This window comes from Esox lucius, chromosome 14 (assembly GCF_011004845.1).
Source record: "Esox lucius isolate fEsoLuc1 chromosome 14, fEsoLuc1.pri, whole genome shotgun sequence".
NCBI lineage: Eukaryota > Metazoa > Chordata > Actinopteri > Esociformes > Esocidae > Esox > Esox lucius.
In genome coordinates this window covers 27511273-27532455 of record NC_047582.1, presented here as the reverse complement: position 1 = coordinate 27532455, position 21183 = coordinate 27511273, and the positions used below count along the sequence as shown (strand labels likewise).

The 21183-nt window shown below is 44.5% G+C and overlaps 1 protein-coding gene across 12 annotated transcripts in view; it reads right to left on the bottom strand.

Moving 5' to 3' along the window:
- The window catches only part of zmiz2 (zinc finger, MIZ-type containing 2), a 28377-nt gene extending 8387 nt beyond the window's left edge, over positions 1 to 19990 (bottom strand). For 5 of the 12 annotated variants that reach the window (XM_034296854.1, XM_034296857.1, XM_034296858.1 and 2 more), the window contains exons 1-11: positions 19913 to 19990; positions 10603 to 10691; positions 7231 to 7345; positions 5273 to 5463; positions 4225 to 4393; positions 3735 to 3974; positions 2971 to 3153; positions 2049 to 2135; positions 1638 to 1827; positions 1263 to 1404; positions 1047 to 1143 (exon numbers count right to left, since the gene is read on the bottom strand). In XM_034296854.1, the coding sequence (XP_034152745.1) occupies positions 1047 to 1143; positions 1263 to 1404; positions 1638 to 1827; positions 2049 to 2135; positions 2971 to 3153; positions 3735 to 3974; positions 4225 to 4393; positions 5273 to 5463; positions 7231 to 7345; positions 10603 to 10691; positions 19913 to 19975 (1566 nt within the window). In that variant the 5' untranslated portion in view covers positions 19976 to 19990. Of the gene's footprint in view, positions 1 to 1046; positions 1144 to 1262; positions 1405 to 1637; positions 1828 to 2048; positions 2136 to 2970; positions 3154 to 3734; positions 3975 to 4224; positions 4394 to 5272; positions 5464 to 7230; positions 7346 to 10602; positions 10692 to 17083; positions 17563 to 19912 lie in introns of those variants that run through there. The other 7 variants (XM_034296859.1, XM_034296852.1, XM_034296855.1 and 4 more) reach the window with 5 other exon arrangements.
- Between the last annotated feature and the right edge of the window lie 1193 nt (positions 19991 to 21183).

Here is a 21183-nt window from a genome sequence, read left to right as displayed (position 1 = left end):
GGAAACGCGGGGGTTTGCATGTGTGAATGACTACACTTGCACGTCTTCCAGCTTTGTCATTGTTCGACGCTGTGTGTTACCATGACCCTGGGGGTTCTTAACAATTGCCCCCGGGGCAAACAGTGGCGCAGTTTCACCTTCGGATTTCAGCCTGATCCTAGATCAGCACTCCTAAGGCGGAGGCTCTTCATGAATATGGGCTGCACTCGGTATAGGGTATGATTTGGTGGAACATTCAAATAGAAATACATTGTGTGGAACCAACATGCAGACTAGAGTATGAGAGTCAGGAATCATATCAGTTCTATTGATGGTATTTCTATCGGCAATGCTACGTAGCCTTGAACCCTTCTGAATGCTACCCCATCTAACTAATGACCAGGCCCAAATGGTTCGCTAATTCACAATTGTCCGCAATCAACTGGATAACCCCCAAAAACTTGGATTTACACTCTGCCAAATGTATTCTGCTGAGTATTTTACCAAGTATTGATTCAGGTTTATGGAGTTGTGTCCTCGCTATCCTTTTCCTCAACCTTTAATGCTCCCAATTGGAAAACCCGGAAGTGCGCTTCAAATGTCTACGACCGACTTGTGCGTCACATGCTTAGCTGTTCCTTTACACACTCACACGTTGTTGGAAACAGAGGAAATTGTTGAACTTGTCTGTCCCCTTATTGTTTTAGTTTTGAGAGGAGCAAACCTCTCCCCCAAAACTTTACAAACCCACCCTAACCCATTCTGATAAGGGTGTAACTTTACAAACCCACCCTAACCCATTCTGATAAGGGTGTAACTTTACAAACCCACCCTAACCCATTCTGATAAGGGTGTAACTTTACAAACCCACCCTAACCCATTCTGATAAGGGTGTAACTTTACAAACCCACCCTAACCCATTCTGATAAGGGTGTAACTTTACAAACCCACCCTAACCCATTCTGACATGGGTGTATGTACAGCAGGATGCGTACAAAACCCTTGATAACAGTAATATTTTGCAATGTGTGTAGTACTGGGTTTAGTGTGTGTATTTGAGTGGGTACCTGTAGGTGTGATTGTACCTGTACGGAGGCGGGCCAGTTAGTGTTCATCTGTCTGTCCTCGTGGTGATAACACTTAAACTGCAGCTCCAGGTCAGGCCTTTACAAGACACAAAGACACAACCTTAAAATCCCTCAGAGTCCACTGATTACATGAAAATCCTCCAACTGGATCACATTGCAGTGTGATTGGCTGACGGGGGGGGGGGGGGCTCTGACCTCATCATGAGGGTCTTATAGACAGAGTCTCTTAGCTGGAAGGCATGGTTGCTGACTGCCAGGTTGTGCTCCAACCGGAACGGCTCCAGTACCACGCCGTCGCGCACTGGGAAGGTCAGCCGCAGGTCGTCGCTAGGGTTACCTGCACGGGTTAGAGGTATTAAACCTATGAATCGTGTGGCCTAAGATGGTGCCGATATACAGATGCAGCATGGGTTCCAAGACCAATCTACCGGTCGCAAAGAAATACTCTCCTCCATCTTTCACCCCTGTCCTGTCTAATCAAGCATACGCCTGAAGAAATTTGACCGGCAATCATGTCGATGAAAACAACACGTCGATGAACGAATGCGCGTTGTAGTTTGTGTATCTCACCAGTTGGGGGCTGTAGGGAGTTGATGTTGGGCTTGACGTCGGGGCCCTGGGCGAGGTACGGGGGCTTGGTGTCTGGCCCAGGCCCACCAGGGGACAGGTAGGGGGGCATGGAGCTACCCGGAGTCATGGGAGGGGTGGGGTTTCCCCCTAGAGGGGAACTGGGGTACCCCGGCATGACGCGGCCAGCCTGCTGAGAATCGGGATTCGATATGTAGGAGAACGAAGACAAAGTTTCAGTACATTTTAGTTCAACTCCCATCATTTACTTTCACACAAGCTGCAATCTGCGGTCTTTTAACCATGAAACAGAAATCCATGACTCGCATTTCAATGCGTGTCAACAAATTCCATTGCATTTCTAAAAGGTGTGCGCGCACACACACACACACACACACACACACACCCACTTACCGCATTGACGGCAGCCTGTGTAAAGGCGTTGTAACCTCCTGATCCTGGTGGCATGTTTCCCTGCTGCCCGTTATACTGCTGCTCCTGCTGAAACACATCGCTTCAGTTAGAGCCGAGGTCCCTGAGGGCAGAGAGCTGCCTGGTCCTCCAAATGGCCCACACAGACAACTGCCTGTCACGCCTGTCACCACTCAGATCTGTGCCTGGGCCCCTGGGGTGGACGCACCTACTGCTTCCAGCTTAAACACGCACGTCAATCTTTCACCACTCTCCCGGCCAACAAAGAAACGATCGGTCTGTGTTTCGAGCTAGCACTAGGCGGGGAGTAGGAGTGTCATTTATTGGGATTGATTGGAGATATTTTCAGGTATTTCTCGCTTAGTTAGATGCAGTGGGGAAGGGTAGAGGAGAACAGAGGGCCACATTCAAACCCACAATGCAGCGGTGCACTGGAGACAGGTCTTAGACTGCCACTTACGCCAGCCTAGCCCCTTTACTGTGATTTAACAAGGAACAAATGGTCAATGTCGAGCACTCCTACTACAACAGTGTGTGGATACGGGCCGTCGCCTTTAAAGCTTTGATGGCGGATGGGTTTCTTTACCCTACAACAAAACATTTCTCCGGTGAGAAGTCTCCTCTAACCAGATTTAAATTAGCTTTAAAAATAAAAAAAAGCCATCAAAATGGCATTAAAGCTAATAACCGTTAGGGGTTGAATACTGAAAGTGAAACAGACATTTTGGCTTTTGACATTATTACAAAAACATTACTTCAAAGTAGCCGTTCCTTCCCCCTTTGACATCATCACCAGGGTGACCGCAGACCACAGAGCAGAAGGTTATCTGGAGCCTATCTGGGGCAGGTCTCCGCTGTAACGTGTGTGTGTGTGTGTGTGTGTGCGTGTGTGCTCTGCCTTCACCTTGTAATACTGCGCAGGGTTGGGTGGTCCTGGCTGGTACTGGCCCATTGGGGGCATCCTCTGGTTCGGGTGGTAGGAAGGGGACTGGGCCTGACGCTGCTGGGGTCCGGGGGGGTACTGGAGGGGCTGTCCACCGTGGTAGGGAGACATGCCCCCTGAACCATACTGCTGCCCTGGGAAACCCTGGGAGAGGGACAGAGGGAGGCGAGAGAGGGTGTGTGTGGGGTGACCCTGGTTAAGGGATTTATTTTGTGTGTCCGACGCTGACCTCTGACTGGTAGGGTTGTTCTGACACTGACCTCTGACTGGTAGGGTTGTTCTGACACTGACCTCTGACTGGTAGGGTTGTTCTGACACTGACCTCTGACTGGTAGGGTTGTTCTGACACTGACCTCTGACTGGTAGGGTTGTTCTGACACTGACCTCTGACTGGTAGGGTTGTTCTGACACTGACCTCTGACTGGTAGGGTTGTTCTGACACTGACCTCTGACTGGTAGGGTTGTTCTGACACTGACCTCTGACTGGTAGGGTTGTTCTGACACTGACCTCTGACTGGTAGGGTTGTTCTGACACTGACCTCTGACTGGTAGGGTTGTTCTGACACTGACCTCTGACTGGTAGGGTTGTTCTGACACTGACCTCTGACTGGTAGGGTTGTTCTGACACTGACCTCTGACTGGTAGGGTTGTTCTGACACTGACCTCTGACTGGTAGGGTTGTTCTGACACTGACCTCTGACTGGTAGGGTTGTTCTGACACTGACCTCTGATTGGTAGGGCCGTTTGAGCCCCTGCTGTCCTCCTGGATAGCCAGCGTGCTGCTGGGGCATCCTCTGGCCCTGGCCCTGGGAGGGGTACACCATGCCCCCCATAGACGGGTGCTGCCCTGGCCGGGACTGGACCATGCCACTCGGGCTCATCCCCGGGGGGCCGCGGGGCCCACCCTGCTGGGGGCCTGGGTGGGACAGGAACTGGGTACTGTAAGAGGAGGGCCCTCCACCCATCTGGAGAGACAGGCAGAGTGACGGTACACACGTCTGGTCAATATTTGAAAGAAATCAACTCTTTTCACTTGAAAACATTACTTAGAAAGTAAACTCCCTATCTTCTCTGTTTGTGTGTGTGTGTGTGTTGCAGAGATAGGTCCTGCTCTGTCCTGCAAGGGAGTGTAATAAGCACCAACACTAAAGCAAACACAAGCAATCGCCCCCCCCTCTACATATGTTTGCAGACTAGGCTGTGTGAGAAACATACCTGGCCATAGTTCATTTCCTGGTTCTGCTTCTCCTGGATGGCAGCAACTGTTGCCGTGGCAGTGGCAGTTGCCGTGGCAGCGGCGGCAGCCACGGCAGCGGCAGCAGCCTGGGTGAAATCAGAGGGGGGGCGTTGGCCCATACCCCCTCCACCACCATTACTGGAGTAACTAAGACACAGAGGCACACAATCAGTCTGAGTAAAACAAAATATGCTACTTTCACTAAATATCCATACATTCTGCACCTGTATTTATTTTCTATTTCAGTAGCAAGTTCCTGATCAGCCCCACCTAACTCTTTACTAATCTGCTGCTGAACTACAGATGGATGACAAATTAAAGGAAAAACCTTTGTAATGAGGGGTTTATACATTGCAACCTTACTATAATATCCCAATATGTGTAGTTGTCGTCAGACTGTTCTTGCTGACAGTCTGATCGAGTCCTGCATTGACCTTCTTATTCATCTGGGAAAGAGTTCCTCTTCCGTTTTTCCTTACAAATCACAGTTATGGACGAGTGGCAAGCTCTGTCCTACAGATCTAAATGAAGATGTAACTTTAGTCACTGTTCCTATTGAAACACTAGGCAGTTGAGCAGTCTCTGTGACTGAAGCTCCTGCCATCCATGCCCCAATAATGAAAGTCACTTGGATCCTTTCCTCTTGCTGTCTGGATCCAATCAAGGTAATCGAGGTAATCTGGGCATGCTCAGCATTTTTATACGTGCTATAGGTAGCATGTTTAATAGCTTGTATCATGCTGTACACCTGTATGAAAGCATCTGCATTCGTATTGTGCCTCCGGTTTTTCCTTTAATATGACACCTGTCTGGACATAGATATTAAACGTGCGTGATTTACTCATTCAATAAAACATTTTAAGGTGGTGTTGCCGGTTATATAAATCATCTGTGGTAGGACACAAATCCACTGGCGAAAGCAGTACAATACTCCACTGTCCTGGTCAAGAGACCACGTTATCCATGTTTGTGCCTAACGACCGCAACCCCTGCAATCCCACCGTATACCATAAGAAGAGTCGTCACCTCTGTCCATACGGAGGCGCTTGGCTGTAGGCTGTGTTGGGGCGCCCGTACAGGCCCGGCTGTCCGTAGCCCTTATCACCGTAGCTCTGGTACTGGTGGCTCATCCCGGGACTCATCCCTCCACCGCCGCCGCCACCCTGCATCATGTGACCTCCAGAGTTCCCACCCGGACCCATGGGCGCACCAAACACCTACACAAGGGGGGGAAGAGAACAGGCACCCAATATAGAGGAAGAAAAAGAGGTCTGCGTTTGCATTAATTAACCGGTGACTGACTAAGTTAGTGTAGGATCGCAATACCATTGTTTTTCGGTTGCTGACACAGACAATTCACCGGGGCCTTGATAAGATTGGGTGAGCAACTGCTACGTAGGCGGTCTGGCGTGCGACCAAAGGCCGTTGCTAATCTTCGTTAAACGCATTCAGAAGCCAGATTCCCAGCTACGCCCATCTAGTGTTCCGAAATGTTTCGCTCGCTGCGTATTGGACGGCGGAACGTCTATTGGTCATGCCCCAGGCAATGGTTACCACAGAGAGTGCTCCTGGCTGTGGATTGTTGCCTTGTTGCCAGGTGGTAGAGTCATACAGGAAGTTGCCATCACTAAGGAAGATAGGAAGTAAAGACAAAACTCTGTATATATATTTTTTGGACATTGTCGTAGTATCCGAGTATACGCTCGCTGCGTATTGGACGGCGTAACGTCCATTGAGTCACCTCTCATCCTAAAGACGTCTGGGGACCGCTAAGACTACTCAAACAGAACCCACTGTTATGTTCATGAGAGCGTTCTGAGACAACGTGGGCTTTGTAAGAGGGCAGGTCATCTTGCAGGAAGTGTCCACGTGACACAGAGTCAAAGGGTAAACTGCAGCCACGAAAGGGAGACACTGAGTCAGCAACAATGTGAAAGCACACTTTGGTGTTCAAACACCGCTCAATGCGTTTGAAGGGACTTTGTGTGTGCCAGGAAAACATTCCCCACACCACTACATCACCCGCCCGTACTGTTGACACCAGCCAGGATGGGTCCAGGACACCACTACACCACCCGCCCGTACTGTTGACACCAGCCAGGATGGGTCCAGGACACCACTACACCACCCGCCCGTACTGTTGACACCAGCCAGGATGGGTCCAGGACACCACTACACCACCCGCCCGTACTGTTGACACCAGCCAGGATGGGTCCAGGACACCACTACACCACCCGCCCGTACTGTTGACACCAGCCAGGATGGGTCCAGGACACCACTATACCACTCAGTCAAGCTGCTTAACCCAAATACTGACTCTGTCTTGAGCATGAGACAACATAAACAGAACAATATCTTTCCAGCCCTCAGCAGTTCAAGGTTACTGTACGACAACTAGAGCTGCTTTCTGTTTTTCAGATGATAGGAATGGAACTCAGCGTTGTCGCTCGTTGCTATAATATTATTTGTTGCAGGACCAAGGAGTTGTTTGTTACAAGACGCCATTCTGTGTCTGTTTGTGACCCGCCAGTTAGCTCGAACAATTCTTGCCATTTTCCTTTGACCTCTCTCATCAATGACCCGTTTCACCAACAGGAGTGCTGCTGTTTGGATGTTTTTCTGTTCCATTCTCTGCAAGCCCAAGACACTGTTGTGCGTGAAAAGCCCAGAAGGTCAGCAGTTTCTGACACATCGGGACAATCATGCCTGCAACTGACAATCATATCACACTCAAAGTCACTGAGGTCACTGAGGTTGGTCATTCTAACATTCAATCTAACAGTAAATGAATACCTCCATGCCTATCTGCTTTTAAGGAGCAATCCATTTTCATGGGTGGTGTACCTAATAAACTGACTACTGGGTGTAGATGGATTCAAAAGGGTGGGACATGAACGAGGAATATACAGTATGGCATGAATATAAGACAAATGGATGAGGGGGAATGAGGAAGGAGGAGGGCTGAGTTTGGATTGGTCTGTTACCTGGCTGTGCGAGGGATTGGTCACGCCCCAGACAGTGGTTACCACGGAGAGTGCTCCTGGCTGTGGATTGTTGCCTTGTTGCCAGGAGGTAGAGTCATACAGGAAGTTACCGTCACTAAAGAAGATAGGAAGTAAAGACAACACTCAGTATATATATTTTTTTGACATTGTTGTAATATCAGAGGGCGTGTCCAATACAAATATTTAAAAACAGGAAGTAAGAGAATTACATATGGACAAAATAGTTAGACACTGGGTTTCAACAGAATTCTCTCTGTGGTTGCATTTGTTCCTACAGTTCAAAATAATGTTCCATGTGTTTCTAATGCATGGTCATAACGCTCCAAAGAAAACAACATCATATGAGAATCTCATTGTGTGATGACGCATCAGCATAACACAGAATTCAAGACTCAAACCACATGGGTTTTAACATGTTATTTAACTTATATTTAAGCAGGTAATTGAATTAAGAACCTATAGTGTCATTTTTAATTACATCATGCCAAAGGCACTCAAGACACCATGTTTCCCCTATATCACCCCCCCCACCACGGTGGGTGGGTGGGGGGGGGGGGGGTTGTGGGTTCGGCGTCAACAACAAAGTGCTCCATGCGTGAAATGCTAAAACGTCCCCCCAGCACACCAGTCTTTCTTGCTTGTCAACTTTATTTTCCTAACATTATTTGACAATACTGTCTTGACATCCCTAATAATAACCGAAGTACTCACGCTCAACTGTGAATTCCATGAACAGTACAGTGTGTTGCATTGGGGGTTAAAGAGGGAGTACAAAACATAGTTTTGCTGGATGTAGCACATAGTGCCCGATTTTACATTAGATTTGGAACTTTACAAAGTATTTTGTACAATATATTCTCTGCGGCACTGAATAGCTTTCCCCCAAAAAGTATCTCTTGTACATTAAAGTGGGGGATGGAAAATAGTGTGGTTGGGCGTATTACATAATCCCTCTCCAAAGCTAATGAGTACAAGCAAATTAACAATAACATTAAAATAGGATTTTTGTTTTTGTATTAAATATGTTCTCAACATTAACTTACTTTAGCCCTAACCATCTCTGTGTGATCCACCTTATAATATTCTTCAACGTATGTAAATTAATATTATTATTATTTAAATAGAAATGTTGTTTCGTTTTTATTTTTCCCACATACTTTTTCTTTAGAAAATGTACACCGCAGGCTTTTATTTTGAAGACAAAATACGAAAATCAGAAGTCTTATTGTTGCTGCCGAATCTCTAATGTTTCCAGCTTGTGCAATAAAAAACTGTGTGCAATGGTAAACTGCGCTCAGCGTGAAAAAATAAATTAAATATCTCATAGAAATACTGTTTTTCTGTGGCAGCACTTCACAAGTTAGTAGCAGCGGGCCGCCACTGTTATTACAATATGAAGGAAACACTAAGACAACACACGGAACTACATGAATACTGTAACGTAAAACGTAAATTCAAGTAAATAAAACAGTATACAGAAGGCAATAAACAAAAAACTGTGAAACAAATCTACAGGAAGGATTGATGCATTCACTAACTACACTTTTCAAATGGCTCTTGTATAGTTTGTTTTTGGAGTAAGTTGATAAGTGTCAAGCTTAAAACATATTTTGCAATTCACAAACCTAACGGCAATGTGATAAGTTACATATTTTATTATATCGCTGTATTGTGGCAGGATGTTCATATTTTACAAGGGTATACTTGGCTGCGTGGGTGAAGGATGTATGTTACAGAACAACAAACTAAATCGTGATTGAATTAGAGTGGAAGAGGGTGATATGGGCACTGAATTAGTCAGACGCTGAGCCGTGTACCAAGATACAGTACGTGTAGGCACCATTCTGGGGCAGAATGTCTGGGAGCGGGCAGGTTGAGGTCGGCCCTAACTGACGAGAACGCATTTAGTTGTTTTTGTATTAAGTATTCAGTGGGTTGATAGATGGAGTGCAACATCGTCAGTAAATACAGAGAACAGGATCAGCCCAACAATTGTGCCTTGAGGAACAACTAGAAGCACCCTCAAGTGTGTACAGCAGGGCCCCCGATTTGACACGTTTCACACGGTCAGAGAAATGGTCTGTAAATCAGGCTGTAAATCAGGCTAGGCAGTCCTCTGACAGACCCCGGTGGAGGGGTCTATTCATTAAGATGCACGACTGACAGATTCAATGGCTTTAGCCAAATCAATAAAAACAGACCCACAAAACCGCTTGTTGACTAAAGCAGCGGAGTTATAAGGGTTCAGATTATGCAGGCCTCATTTACCAGCACTGGGTAGAAGTAGTGCTGTGAGGAAGAACTCTACATGGGGTAGGGGTGGCAGTCCTGGCCTCAGACACGGGCAGGACAGATTAAAATGAATTGAAACCAGCGTCTCGCTCCGAGACTGAGGAACCAAGTCCTGTAGGCAAAGAACATTGGTGCTGAGTTACATTCTTTGTTCATTTTTGTACCATAGGAAAGGAAATAAAATAAGTGTACTGATTCTTGTATTCGTGTAGGTTCTTGAACATTTTAAATATAATACAAGTAGACTACACACTGTAGTTACACTAACAAATAAGACAGATCACAAAGTTACTCCATCATTTCTAATCCTTCACACATGGCACAATCCACATTGAGAAGCATATTAAGGGGCACATTGATCTTACACCATTGAGATTTTTTTATTTGTATAAATACATAAAATAAATAATTATAATAATAAAATGCATAATAATATGCATGCTTTTAAATGATATAAATTGCCACCACGGTTGTTTAATGGTATGAGGGGGCATTTGCAATTAGGTCACCTCTAAGTCATGTTCTGATTTGAATTTTTAAGTTTCATTCAAGCCACAAGTGGTAATGTCAAAATGTGACTGAATTCAAATTGAGTTACATCAAATACCGGGCAGGTAGCTTCACACCACCGTAATGATCTTTCATCTGTTCAGTTATTCCCCAAGTTGAGCACAAATGCAGGAAAGGAGGGGAAGCTGTTAGAAGAGTGACTTGTACCACAGCACATCCTAAAAGCTTTCACCTAGAAACCAGTAAGAGCAGCCCCGTCATGCTGGATGGATCATGAGGAGGCTTGTGTGTCTGTGTGTGTGGCTGAGGTTACCCTCTACTTCCTACTCTTTAACCACAGGAAGTGACCTATGTGGTACAGGAAAAGAGCATGTCTGCGCCCAGGTCAAGAGCAGCCAATGGGCGGCAAGAGCCCAGCGGCCAGCCAATAGGCATATAGGTGAAAGACACAAAGCCAGTCGAAAGTTTGTCTGAGGACAATCAGCTAAGCACTCCCTCTCTGAGTCACTCAGAGTGAATGAGTGTGTGTGTGTGTGTGTGTGTGTTCACCTGTGCGGAGTGGGAGGCAGACCGGGTTTCATGGAGTTGAGGGGGTTCATCGGAGGAACAGGGGGGTCAATAAGACCCTCACAGGCAACCTGAGAGAAAAAGAAAAACAAAGATAATTATTTCCAAATGATTTCTTAGAGAAATTATTCTGGTGGGTCACGACCCAAATGGTAGTTAATGGGTCATGGGGTCTATATTAGAAACACACACACACACACATATATATATATATATTTATTAAAACAGAAATCAAAAATTCAAGAGTGAGTGCTGTGTTTTGTTTTTATTCTTTTGACTATATAATTTCTAGTTATTTTTAAGATTTTTTTTTAAAGAATTATAGGCATCGCTTTTGAGCAATGCAGGAATACATTGGCTGATATGGAACTGAAAACCGGTCACTTTGCTATATTTATTCCAGTTTTATATTTATTCCAAACCAAACATTGTATAACATTTGCTAGACTGCAATGCTAATTGCTATTCTAATTAGCTGCTAAAGGTATTTAGAGTCATAAATACATTGTTTCTGTACTTCCTCTTGAAGACACTAGAGGGCTGAACTAGAGGGCTGAATAAATGTTCTAACATACCTGTGGGGCACAGCCTCAAACATTACAGCTTTCAGACAATCAGCATTCAGGGTTCAAACCAGGTTTAACTGTGGTATATTCAATATATAACACACACCCGTGACTTATTGCTTAATGATAATGTTTGATTGAGTTTGTTTTTTGCCAAGATTTCAATGAAACTCCTTCAGAAAGAAAGTAAGACATAAGCTACGGTAGCATTTGACCAAAGCAGTGATTTCACCACCATCATAACCCCAACAGCGTACTCTCCTCTCATTCCAGCGTACTCTCCTCTGCGTGTGTGTCAGAGCATTAGCCTATCACTGCCTGGCATAATGGTTCTCATAGGAACGGGGGGGGGGTTCAGGCAGCAGGGTCTAAATTTAGCTCTTTTGATTTCTACAGGAATTTAAGAGAACAGCAGTATGGAGGCAGCCTACACACACACACAGCTCGTAAACAGAGGGAGGGCTTCTCTTGCAGACTGTGCCATTTCTCAGCTTCAGGATCACAGGCCTCGAAAACAACAACTTCCCCTTCGTCAGCCCCCCAACCCCCACTCAACTGTGCCGCCCCGCCCCGCCCCCCCCCCCCCCCCCCCTGCACATTACTCTTCATCTCAGGGTAAGCTTCCCTGGCAGGCTAATTTGTTGCCAATATCAGAAGCCATCAGCAATCTCTTCTCTCTCCTTCTCACTTCGCGGAATTGGGTCAGACTCGCCGCATATTGAGGAGGGGGTTGTGGGGGGAGGGGGATGTCACAGGGCCCCATGAAATCTGTTTACGGAATAAGGAAATCCATTACAGTACCGCATTTAACCATTTCTTAACTGGCCAATAAGACATGAACAGAACTTTCTGAAGAGGTGCTGAAATTGCTCGTCTCTGTCTGTTGTGTAGCCGTTTGCATTGGCGTTTACAAAAACAATCTCCCGGACGATGGAAGTATTGCTCAAAAACCTGAAGTGGTTAAATGTATCTTAATCAATTAATTTGGTTTTAGTTTCTTTAGCACACCATCACATGGACCAAAGAAATTCCATTAAATGGCAGGCCTCGCTAGATGCCCTGTTTAATTAAGGGACAACAACACCACAGCAGTTCACTCATTTAAAAAGTTCAGATTGACACCAGGCCTCCCGATGTCGTAGACAGCAGAACCGCCAATCGTGTTGTAATTCTGTTTTTAAAAAGTTAGACTGAGGCCAAAAAAACATGTAACAGCAACCCCGGGAAAACTAGATTTGTGAGGAAATGAACAGAATTGGGCAAAATAAAGGAGAAGCTTCTGATCATATTCAATCAGGCAGACACCAATATGGATGGGTTCAGTCCATTTAGCTGGTAGCACAGAGTGTTCCAGCGCTGTACAGAACAGAGCACACTGTTCTCTCTTTCCTACCTCCTTCTCCACTCTCCCCCATTCTCTGCCTACCTCCAGCAATTTCTCCAGCGTTCCTTCTCTTCCCATCTCTCTGCCCTCTCCCAAAACCGAAAGACCAGATCGCAGCATCTTGTATTCACCCCTACATTGACAATATGAGTGTGTGTGTGTGTGTGTGTGTGTGTGTGTGTGTATCAGAGCAGCAGGCTGAGTCACTGATGTCTGTTGGGGTTTTGCATGGAGTCAGAACAACCTGTAGTAGGGGGAGTCCCTCCCACCCCTTATACTGACAAACGTCTCTCCGTGTGAATACAAGCCCATAGCTGCACTCATACAACCAGTCCTTCATACACTCCTTTCGCTCATTTTGATTAGACATTTTATGATGTCATTATACACAGAGTCGGTTTAACGGTTCAACAATACACGGTTAACATGAGACGGACTCTTATATACTATAACTATTTTACGCCACTATTAAACATTGGACCAGCTTCCGCATTTTATATTACCAGGATAGGTAGTAGCACAAACATGTTTTTCATTTAAAGTGTTAATAATTTACAGACTGTAACTTGATTTCCCAATCATATTTTCAATTGTTGTCCAGTAGAATCCAGCAAACCATTGGCCCTGTGAATCTATTTATTTTCAACCGCTCCAACATGGAATAATAATTCCATGTCTTATATTGTTAAACCTAGGTCAAAACTATTCCTATAAATGTTCAACTTGCAAATTTGTTAAATTTACCCTGTGACTAGAGATTCACGTTGAGTTTCCAAGGTCTGACAAACAGCAGAGAAAAGTCACAATCACGTCAAACAGTAGTGAAATGCAATAATGTCCCGTCCATTGGAATGTTTCAGTGGTTGCTGTATTAACACGGTCATATGCACTGACAAAGAGGGAAAGTAGAAAAAAGAATGGAGAAAAAAAAAAAGAACTGAGGTGACCACAGCTCCCCCCCCCCCCGCACTCAGACAAATATTTTCCTCCAGTTTGATTCATATTTCCCCGCAGCAAACCGTGTGATAACAGGCTGGGCAATGGAGGCCTCAGACACGATCAGGCAGAGGCTTAGAAGGAGCTATTGTGAGAGGTGAGGTGAGAACACTGGAAGCGTGTGATGGCTGTATAAGGGCTGTTGGGTGTAAGAGACCTACGATCATTGCTGTCATTACCCAGTTAGCGCCCGTCAGGATATTAGGCTTGTTTCAGTGCCCAAGACGATGCAGGGGCGACGTGTTTCCAAGACACTTCAGTGCGGCCCACTGACACCCATGGCCAGACTCACGCACAGACAGATTTCCCCTACCGCTCACCATTACTCAACACGGCTGACCTCCTCCCACTTCATTACTTCTGACGCTAACGCTGTTACACCTATGACTGATTCACACCCACTTGTACTTGGGTGGGCTGGTTCTGCCTTCACCACAGTGGCTGGAGTCAGGCTGGAAAGGCAAATGTCGAAAGGGAAATATTCAAGCCGGCACAGTTGACTTCCTGTCTGGTTCAAACACTCTCCTAGGCTGAACTGTGACCTTTGATCCCTGTCCTTTGCACCCAGTCGGACCTCAGAGGAAGATTTCGGGCGTATGAATTCCCTTTTGTCTTTTGCTGTGTGCGCTTAAGTGCCCACGTCTGTGCATGTTTAATACGGAAAGCCACCAATGTCTCCTCCAGATCTTCCTCACTCTCCATAAAAGGTCACACAGGATTTGTTCATTAATATAGACCGTAGCAAAAAGATTGAAATGGCTGTGGTACAGAAAACGTGAACAGGCAATTCTTACAGGACAAACAGTACTTTCCAATTCCTGCCAGTTTGTTACTTTTATGTGCCTGCTGAAAAGGACCTGTGCTGAGAAACACACTGATAGATCCCTGCTGCTCTACTGGCTGGAAGTGGAAAACTTTGCTCTGGTTCATGACTTGCTAATTGATGCTGTGTAGCAACAATCCATAGAAACTTGTATACCACCCAAGTGACCTTTACCTCCCAAAACAGTGGTCTGGGCATGTCTTAAATACCAGGAGCATTGGTCCAGAAACAGGTCTATTTTAACTTTATTATTCTCATCTAAAATCACGCCCTGTCACTTTTAGCCCTAACATGTCTGAAATCCTAAACCAAAATCAGCAGACGATCGTTCCAGTCTAGCAGCAACACATACCTGATACCTACAATTAAAAAACCATAATGAGTTGACTCATTTGTTTTACTCCTGGCCTGGCGCAAAAGCATGCATGCTGCTTGAGCTAGGGCAAGGTCGCGCAACCACAGCTCAAATCCCCACAACCCCGTCTGTTTTTACCCATCTGTCTTCTGACGTTTCAGTGGCTGTAGTGAGCACACGCGGTCCTGTTAATGGACCCCAAATTGACTGTCACCGGCCAGACAAGCTGGACAAGATCAGGTGGCTTTCACTCAATGAGAGGGAGGTGCAGGAGGGAAAGGAGACAGAGGGGAACAGGAGGTGAGGAACTAGTGTAGAGGGAGGTTAATCTGCATCCTACCTCTCCCGCTGCTTTGTGCTCCTGATATGAACATCTATTCACACACACACACCAATCACCAGACTGGCTTTTGGAAATATCACCATTCTAGACCCAGATACACACACATTGTGAGATGTGCCTACTCAAGATTGGTGAAGGCACTGGTTGCATAGCACTACAAACTGACTAGATTAGCACCACAATGATAACTTGAACCTTAACCATTTATTACATTTGCACAATAGTAATTTTTCATATTAGATTTCTCACACTAGTTTGAATCTTGTTTCAAAATGTCCTTGACTAGTGACAGGCAAGGGCCAAATACAAGTATAGGGCCCAGTAATGGAGAGGTCAGTGGTTCAAATCCCAGACATTTGTTCTTGTAATTGCTAATGTTCGATCCTTTGTATAAGAATAATACTTTTGGGTAATTTCAGGATTATCGTCCCAGCTCTCCGGCGCCGGATCAAAATCCAGTGTGAAGTCATGTTAGATACAGACGGTGAAGTGATACACAGCCAAGCCCTCAAAGGTTTTCAACAGCACTGCCCCGGGGAAGGTGTAGAGAAACAGGGATGCTACAGGTCAGTGACATGTCCCTCTCTAAGAGCAGTGAGAGAAAGGTGCTTATGGGAACCCAGCAGTGGTTGTGCTGGGATCCAGTATCGCCCCAAAGATAAGATTATCCAGAGCAAACACTGATGCTACTTGCCTGTAGGTAAGTTAGACACAGTGTGTGTCTTTCAGATACATACATTACACACAGCACTTTCACAAACTCAAGAAGTGACTCACTTCTCCAGGCATTGCCCAAAGTGTATATTTGTGAATGCGACTAAACTCAACCACCTCTTGGTGACTAAACTCCATCAAACAGCCAGAGGACATTAGTGTAGCCGATATGCCATCTGTCACCTACTACTATCACCTTTAACCCCTGATACCCAGCTGCCCCGTCTGGCTGCAGATGGACCCCATATCACCTAGAGCCATGTACCTCAACCCCAGGCCTCTGTGCCAGAAATGGTCCCTAGGGTGTTTCTACCTGATCCTTGAAATTGTTCTTTTTTTTTCCCGTACATGACAGATGTAATAACAGATCAGACTGATTGCATTACTAGTTTATTGTTGTAGTTGTAAGGAATAGGCATAAGTGTGCAAAATAACCATTAGATCCACACATACACAAGTACCACTGCTAAGCATTGACTAAGTGCTCAACGTGGCCTTAAGCTGGGTAAAATCTATTTTTAATGGGCTAATTTATTTACAAAGGTACTATTAACAACTGATATGTATGAAGCTATTTGGTGCTAGGCTACGTAGCATCTGCTGTGATCTCGTCCGATTGATAGATCACAAGATTATATATATTTTTTGTTGCATCCAAATGGAATGCGAATCATTGACCATATTATTCTGCTGTTGGAATGTTACGCTGTACGTGGATATGATGTAGCTAACGCACAGACACATGTTTCCACTGAAATCGTGCATCGCTTACAGATGTCAGAATCCAAAGCCAGTGAGTGCTACATTCTAGCCACAATGCTACGCGTGCTGTTCGTACTTGAAATAACAATGGAAGACATTTTGTTTCACCTAACCTTGTAATTCCTTTATCATAGGCTGGCCAAAGGTGTTGCGACACGGTTTGTTTAAAACCACCCTCTCTTTTTAGGGTCGGTTATGATTTCCTCTCGTTTTCCCATATGAGATAGGGACTGAAATGGGAAATTGGGCTAGCTACTTTGTTAGCCTACTTTAATTATTAGCCTTTCCCCTGTGGGATCCCGAACGAGAGCCTACAAGCCATGATCAAATACCGTGCAGTTATCAAACAACGTGTCGTGACACTTGTCAGACACCCAAGATGCACACGCGTTCCTAACATCACTTAGCCTATTAACTGATTATTTAGGCTGGGATATGGGCTACTTGCAAATAGCTTTGTGACCACAGTACTCAGCCACGGTAGCCTAGCCTAGCCATCTGGTTTTCTGATGGGGCTTACCTTTTGACTCCAACTACCCGTGGATGAAATGGTCTATTTGACTCCGTATTCTTCAGTTGCAAGGTATTTCCAATATACATCGGTCGATGACAATAAATGTTGTTGTTTTTTCTTATTATCCGCAACAGTTAGTCTTGTCTGTCTTCAAGTTGTTGCTCCCATGTCTGCAATTTTCGCGAATCGTTTCCCCTTTTCGAAAATGCCTCTAAAGATTCGTATCACTACTTGGCCAACGTCGTCATGCATGTAAACGTGCACTAAGGTGGATATAATCGTTGTGTAGTTAGTCTTTGATTTCAGTGGCCGTGCTGAGCTAGAAACTGTATTGCATTCCTCATTGACTATTGCACAATGGCCCGCCAGCTATAATGCATGAGATCACGGGGCTGTTGTCTCGGACGGGAGAAAGGCATTTTCCCTGTCCCTCAAACCTCCACAAGGCTCGCGGCTGACTACTCTCCTCGCCCCTAGACCAGAGTAGCTGATCATTACAGAAGGAGTCATCGAGAGCGACGTCATCTCTTCCTGCACGGTGACGTGGTTCGTTAAAGATCGTAATCACATTTCAACAGGCGATTATATTTTTTCGTATCCTATGTTAGGACTATTTATATATATTTAAATGTATATATATATACACACACACATATATATATATACACACACACACACACACACACACACACACATACATATATATATACATACATACATACATACATACATACATACATACATACATATACATATTATTTAAAAAAAAAAACTTGCATAATGGTAGGCGTTAATTATGCAGAAGGATATATAGCCTAGGCCTACATATTGAGGTAGAAATGTAAGCCCTGTTCTTTAGAATTTAGCCCTACAAAGATTGATTTCTACTACTATTCTTTCATCCAAACAGACGTTTTAATTGTGAAACGTTTTGTCAAACTGAATGAAACAGGATCTGCCATTTGCCAGACAAAATCAAAGAGGGATCTGTCAAGCTGAATGTGTTAAAACGTTTTGTTTAATGAATGGAATCCAGCCTAGTGTCTGTCGGACCTAACTGCAATCCCTACTGAAATAGTATGACACATAATCCCCATAAAACCTTGCTACACAACTGGGAAAGAGTCTCTTTTGGTTCTTACGCCATTCATTTCTTCCATAGGGATGTTTATTATTGTGAAAATATCTATAGGACAAGTTGACTTTTATCAATATTGGCTAAATATAAGCAAATATATATTTATAGGTAGCCTAATTAAATCAAATTTGTTGACAAACGTAAACTTGTCCTCACGATATTTACAAGGTTGTGAAAATCCTTAGCTGGAGTAAGCCTAAACGAAACACAGACATTGAAGCGATTCTAAAATAAATATTGGAATAAATGAATGGTGATAAGCGAATAGAACCAGTATCATTTTGACTCTTGGATTTATGGGGATTATGACGCATCGACTATTTCAGTCAGTTGCACACGTCCACCTTAACGCCTACAATGTGGCTGATGACTGAAATAGCCAGCCGCTTACCGCCATACTGTCATCACTCAAATCAACAGTGAATCAGTCCTCCTTGACACTCAGACTGAATTCAGTGTCAGGTTAATAGTTTTACATTGTCAATTTAGAGGAAGAGAGTTTGGACTTGGAAGCACGAAGTCACTACACAGCCGGTTCTCAAATAAAGCAATGCCCGTTGCATGCATTGTATGTGTCTAGGGATTGGGACTGAAAGAAGCTTGCCTATCTGGGATGTCTATCAGTTAGTGGATTAAGTCCTTCCATTTGGCAAAGATGCACTTTACCTGAGTTGTGTTGATTATGGCACAATGCATGGCCAACAGCAAAACAAGGTTCTGTGTGTGCCGATGTGTCCTTCAAAGGACGTGTTCAGATTCACTGTTTTTCGTAACACCTTCTCGAGTTTTATACCAGCTGAACACATCCATAATGATTGGCACCCTTAACGATCAGCCAAAACAAATGTATACTTTATATTATTAATATACTACGCTATGTTATATGCTTAAACGAATGGGGCAATTACATTATTTTATACTAACAAAATACGTCAGAATTATTAGAACCGCGGTTTTCAGTATCTTGCGCGATCTCGACTTTGCAAATATAACTGACATTTTCTGTCATTTTATCAGCAAACAATAATCTCGGGAAGTTTCCTCAGTACAGACTCTGTTCACACCCATGGAACAATGCGTTCTGTATTAGGCATATGTTTGTTCCAGCGGTTTTCAAATTGTTAATATGTTTACCTTGTAAGTGATATTTTGTTGCGTACAAAATAGACATCTTAAATTGTCTAATTTAAGATGTCTATTTTGTTTGTGAGTTCTTTACTTTCCACAATGGTAATGATAATTATTTTTTGTATGCATGTTAAATTATTTTTACATCCCACAACGGAAACCATGACAGGCCAAAACACATTTTCTTAAACTGACATTAATTTCAATTAGTGGCATTTTCATGTAGATTCTTTTTCGGAGAATAATCAATAAAAATCTTTAATGGTGCCAATAATACATATATATTATATACATATATATTATTGGCAAAATATATAGAGCTTATTCCGTGCTCATCTTTATTAAGGATTCCAATGATTTTGGGTGCGACTGTGTGTAACATTCCAGGACTACCACACCTGATTTAAAGAACGAGCAAGCCTTACATAACCTGAACCAGGTCAGATAGTCTCTTATCTGAAACAAATGGTAGTTATTGGGGATAGGTTTGAAGATTACGGTCATATTTGGGAAATAGTTGGTCAAGATCAACAAAAACGATGTCCTTCCTTTGTGTGCCTCCACTCTACCTTTTGTCCTGTGTCGTTGGTCTGTTCTGTCCTTGGGCAGTCACATGTCATGGGAACAGCCATGCTGGGGAACAGGGATGGGGGAGCAGGACGAAGGAGAGAGGTTGGAGGGAAATAGGCTGTAGGGTTGGAGGTAGGGGTGTACAAAAGGGGCGGGGGGGGGGGGGGTGAGGGATACAAGAGGGGAAGAGAGAGAGGGAAATACAGGAGGATGGAGAGGGGTGGTGGGGGGCGGGAGGTGTATAGGGGAGAACAATAGAGAAGTGCTGGATAAGCATGACTGAACAGATCTGCCCTCTCCTGATGTTAGATTAGAACAATACATATGAGGGGAAATGTGTGTGTATGCGTGTGTGTGTGAGAGAGAAAGTGCGTCTATTGCAAAGCCAGTATTGCTGTGTGATGGGACTGCCACACAAGACAGAAAACCGTTGTATACTGTTTCTAGATGCCTTACAGATGTTTAATAAACATGTTGTGTTTCTGTGTCAGTTTCTAGCATATTACCGGCAGAGATGTCAAGAAACAGTCTCACACTGCTGCGTATGCATTAATGCAAATCTGTGTGTGTTTTTAGAGGGGTCTGCAGTGTGTGTGTGTGAATGTGTTTAGAGGTGTCTGCAGTATGCATGTGTGTTTGTGTGTGCATGTAGAACTGTCTGTGGTTTTCTGCTAGAGGGCAGCGTAGCGTGGAGAAATTGCTCCAACCTGCAGTTTTCCGTTGCCCTGGAAACAGGTAGAGATCCTGTCCTTTTCTTCATCTTTCTCTCCGCTATCCATATCAGTGCCTCCTCCCACGACCTGCCGCAGCCCAAACACAGACACACACGCAGACACACACACAGACGTACACACACACCAGATCCCCACCATTCCCATCCTCTGCAGTCACAGGGCATAAAAACGTACTCTTCTTAAACACAACTTCACACACACACACACACACACACACACATATACAGCAGGTGCAGTTTCAGATATTAGTGGTTAAATATTGATTGAAATTCATAATGTATGTATGTGTGTGTGACAAGAAAATCACTGCTGCAGCAATCTGACCTCCAGATAATGTCTGAGCAGAAGACAGCTAGATAAAGGAAAGGGGAAAAGTGGGGAGGTAAGAAAAGTGTGTTTGCTAGTATGCTACCTGCTACTACTGGCTGCTTGTGAGGACGTCTGTCACAGCACTGCTGTTGGGGGAACCAATGGAGACAAAGGGCAGGGAAACACTGCTCTAGAGAAATTGGTTTGATTTTTCTTCTTTCACTTGC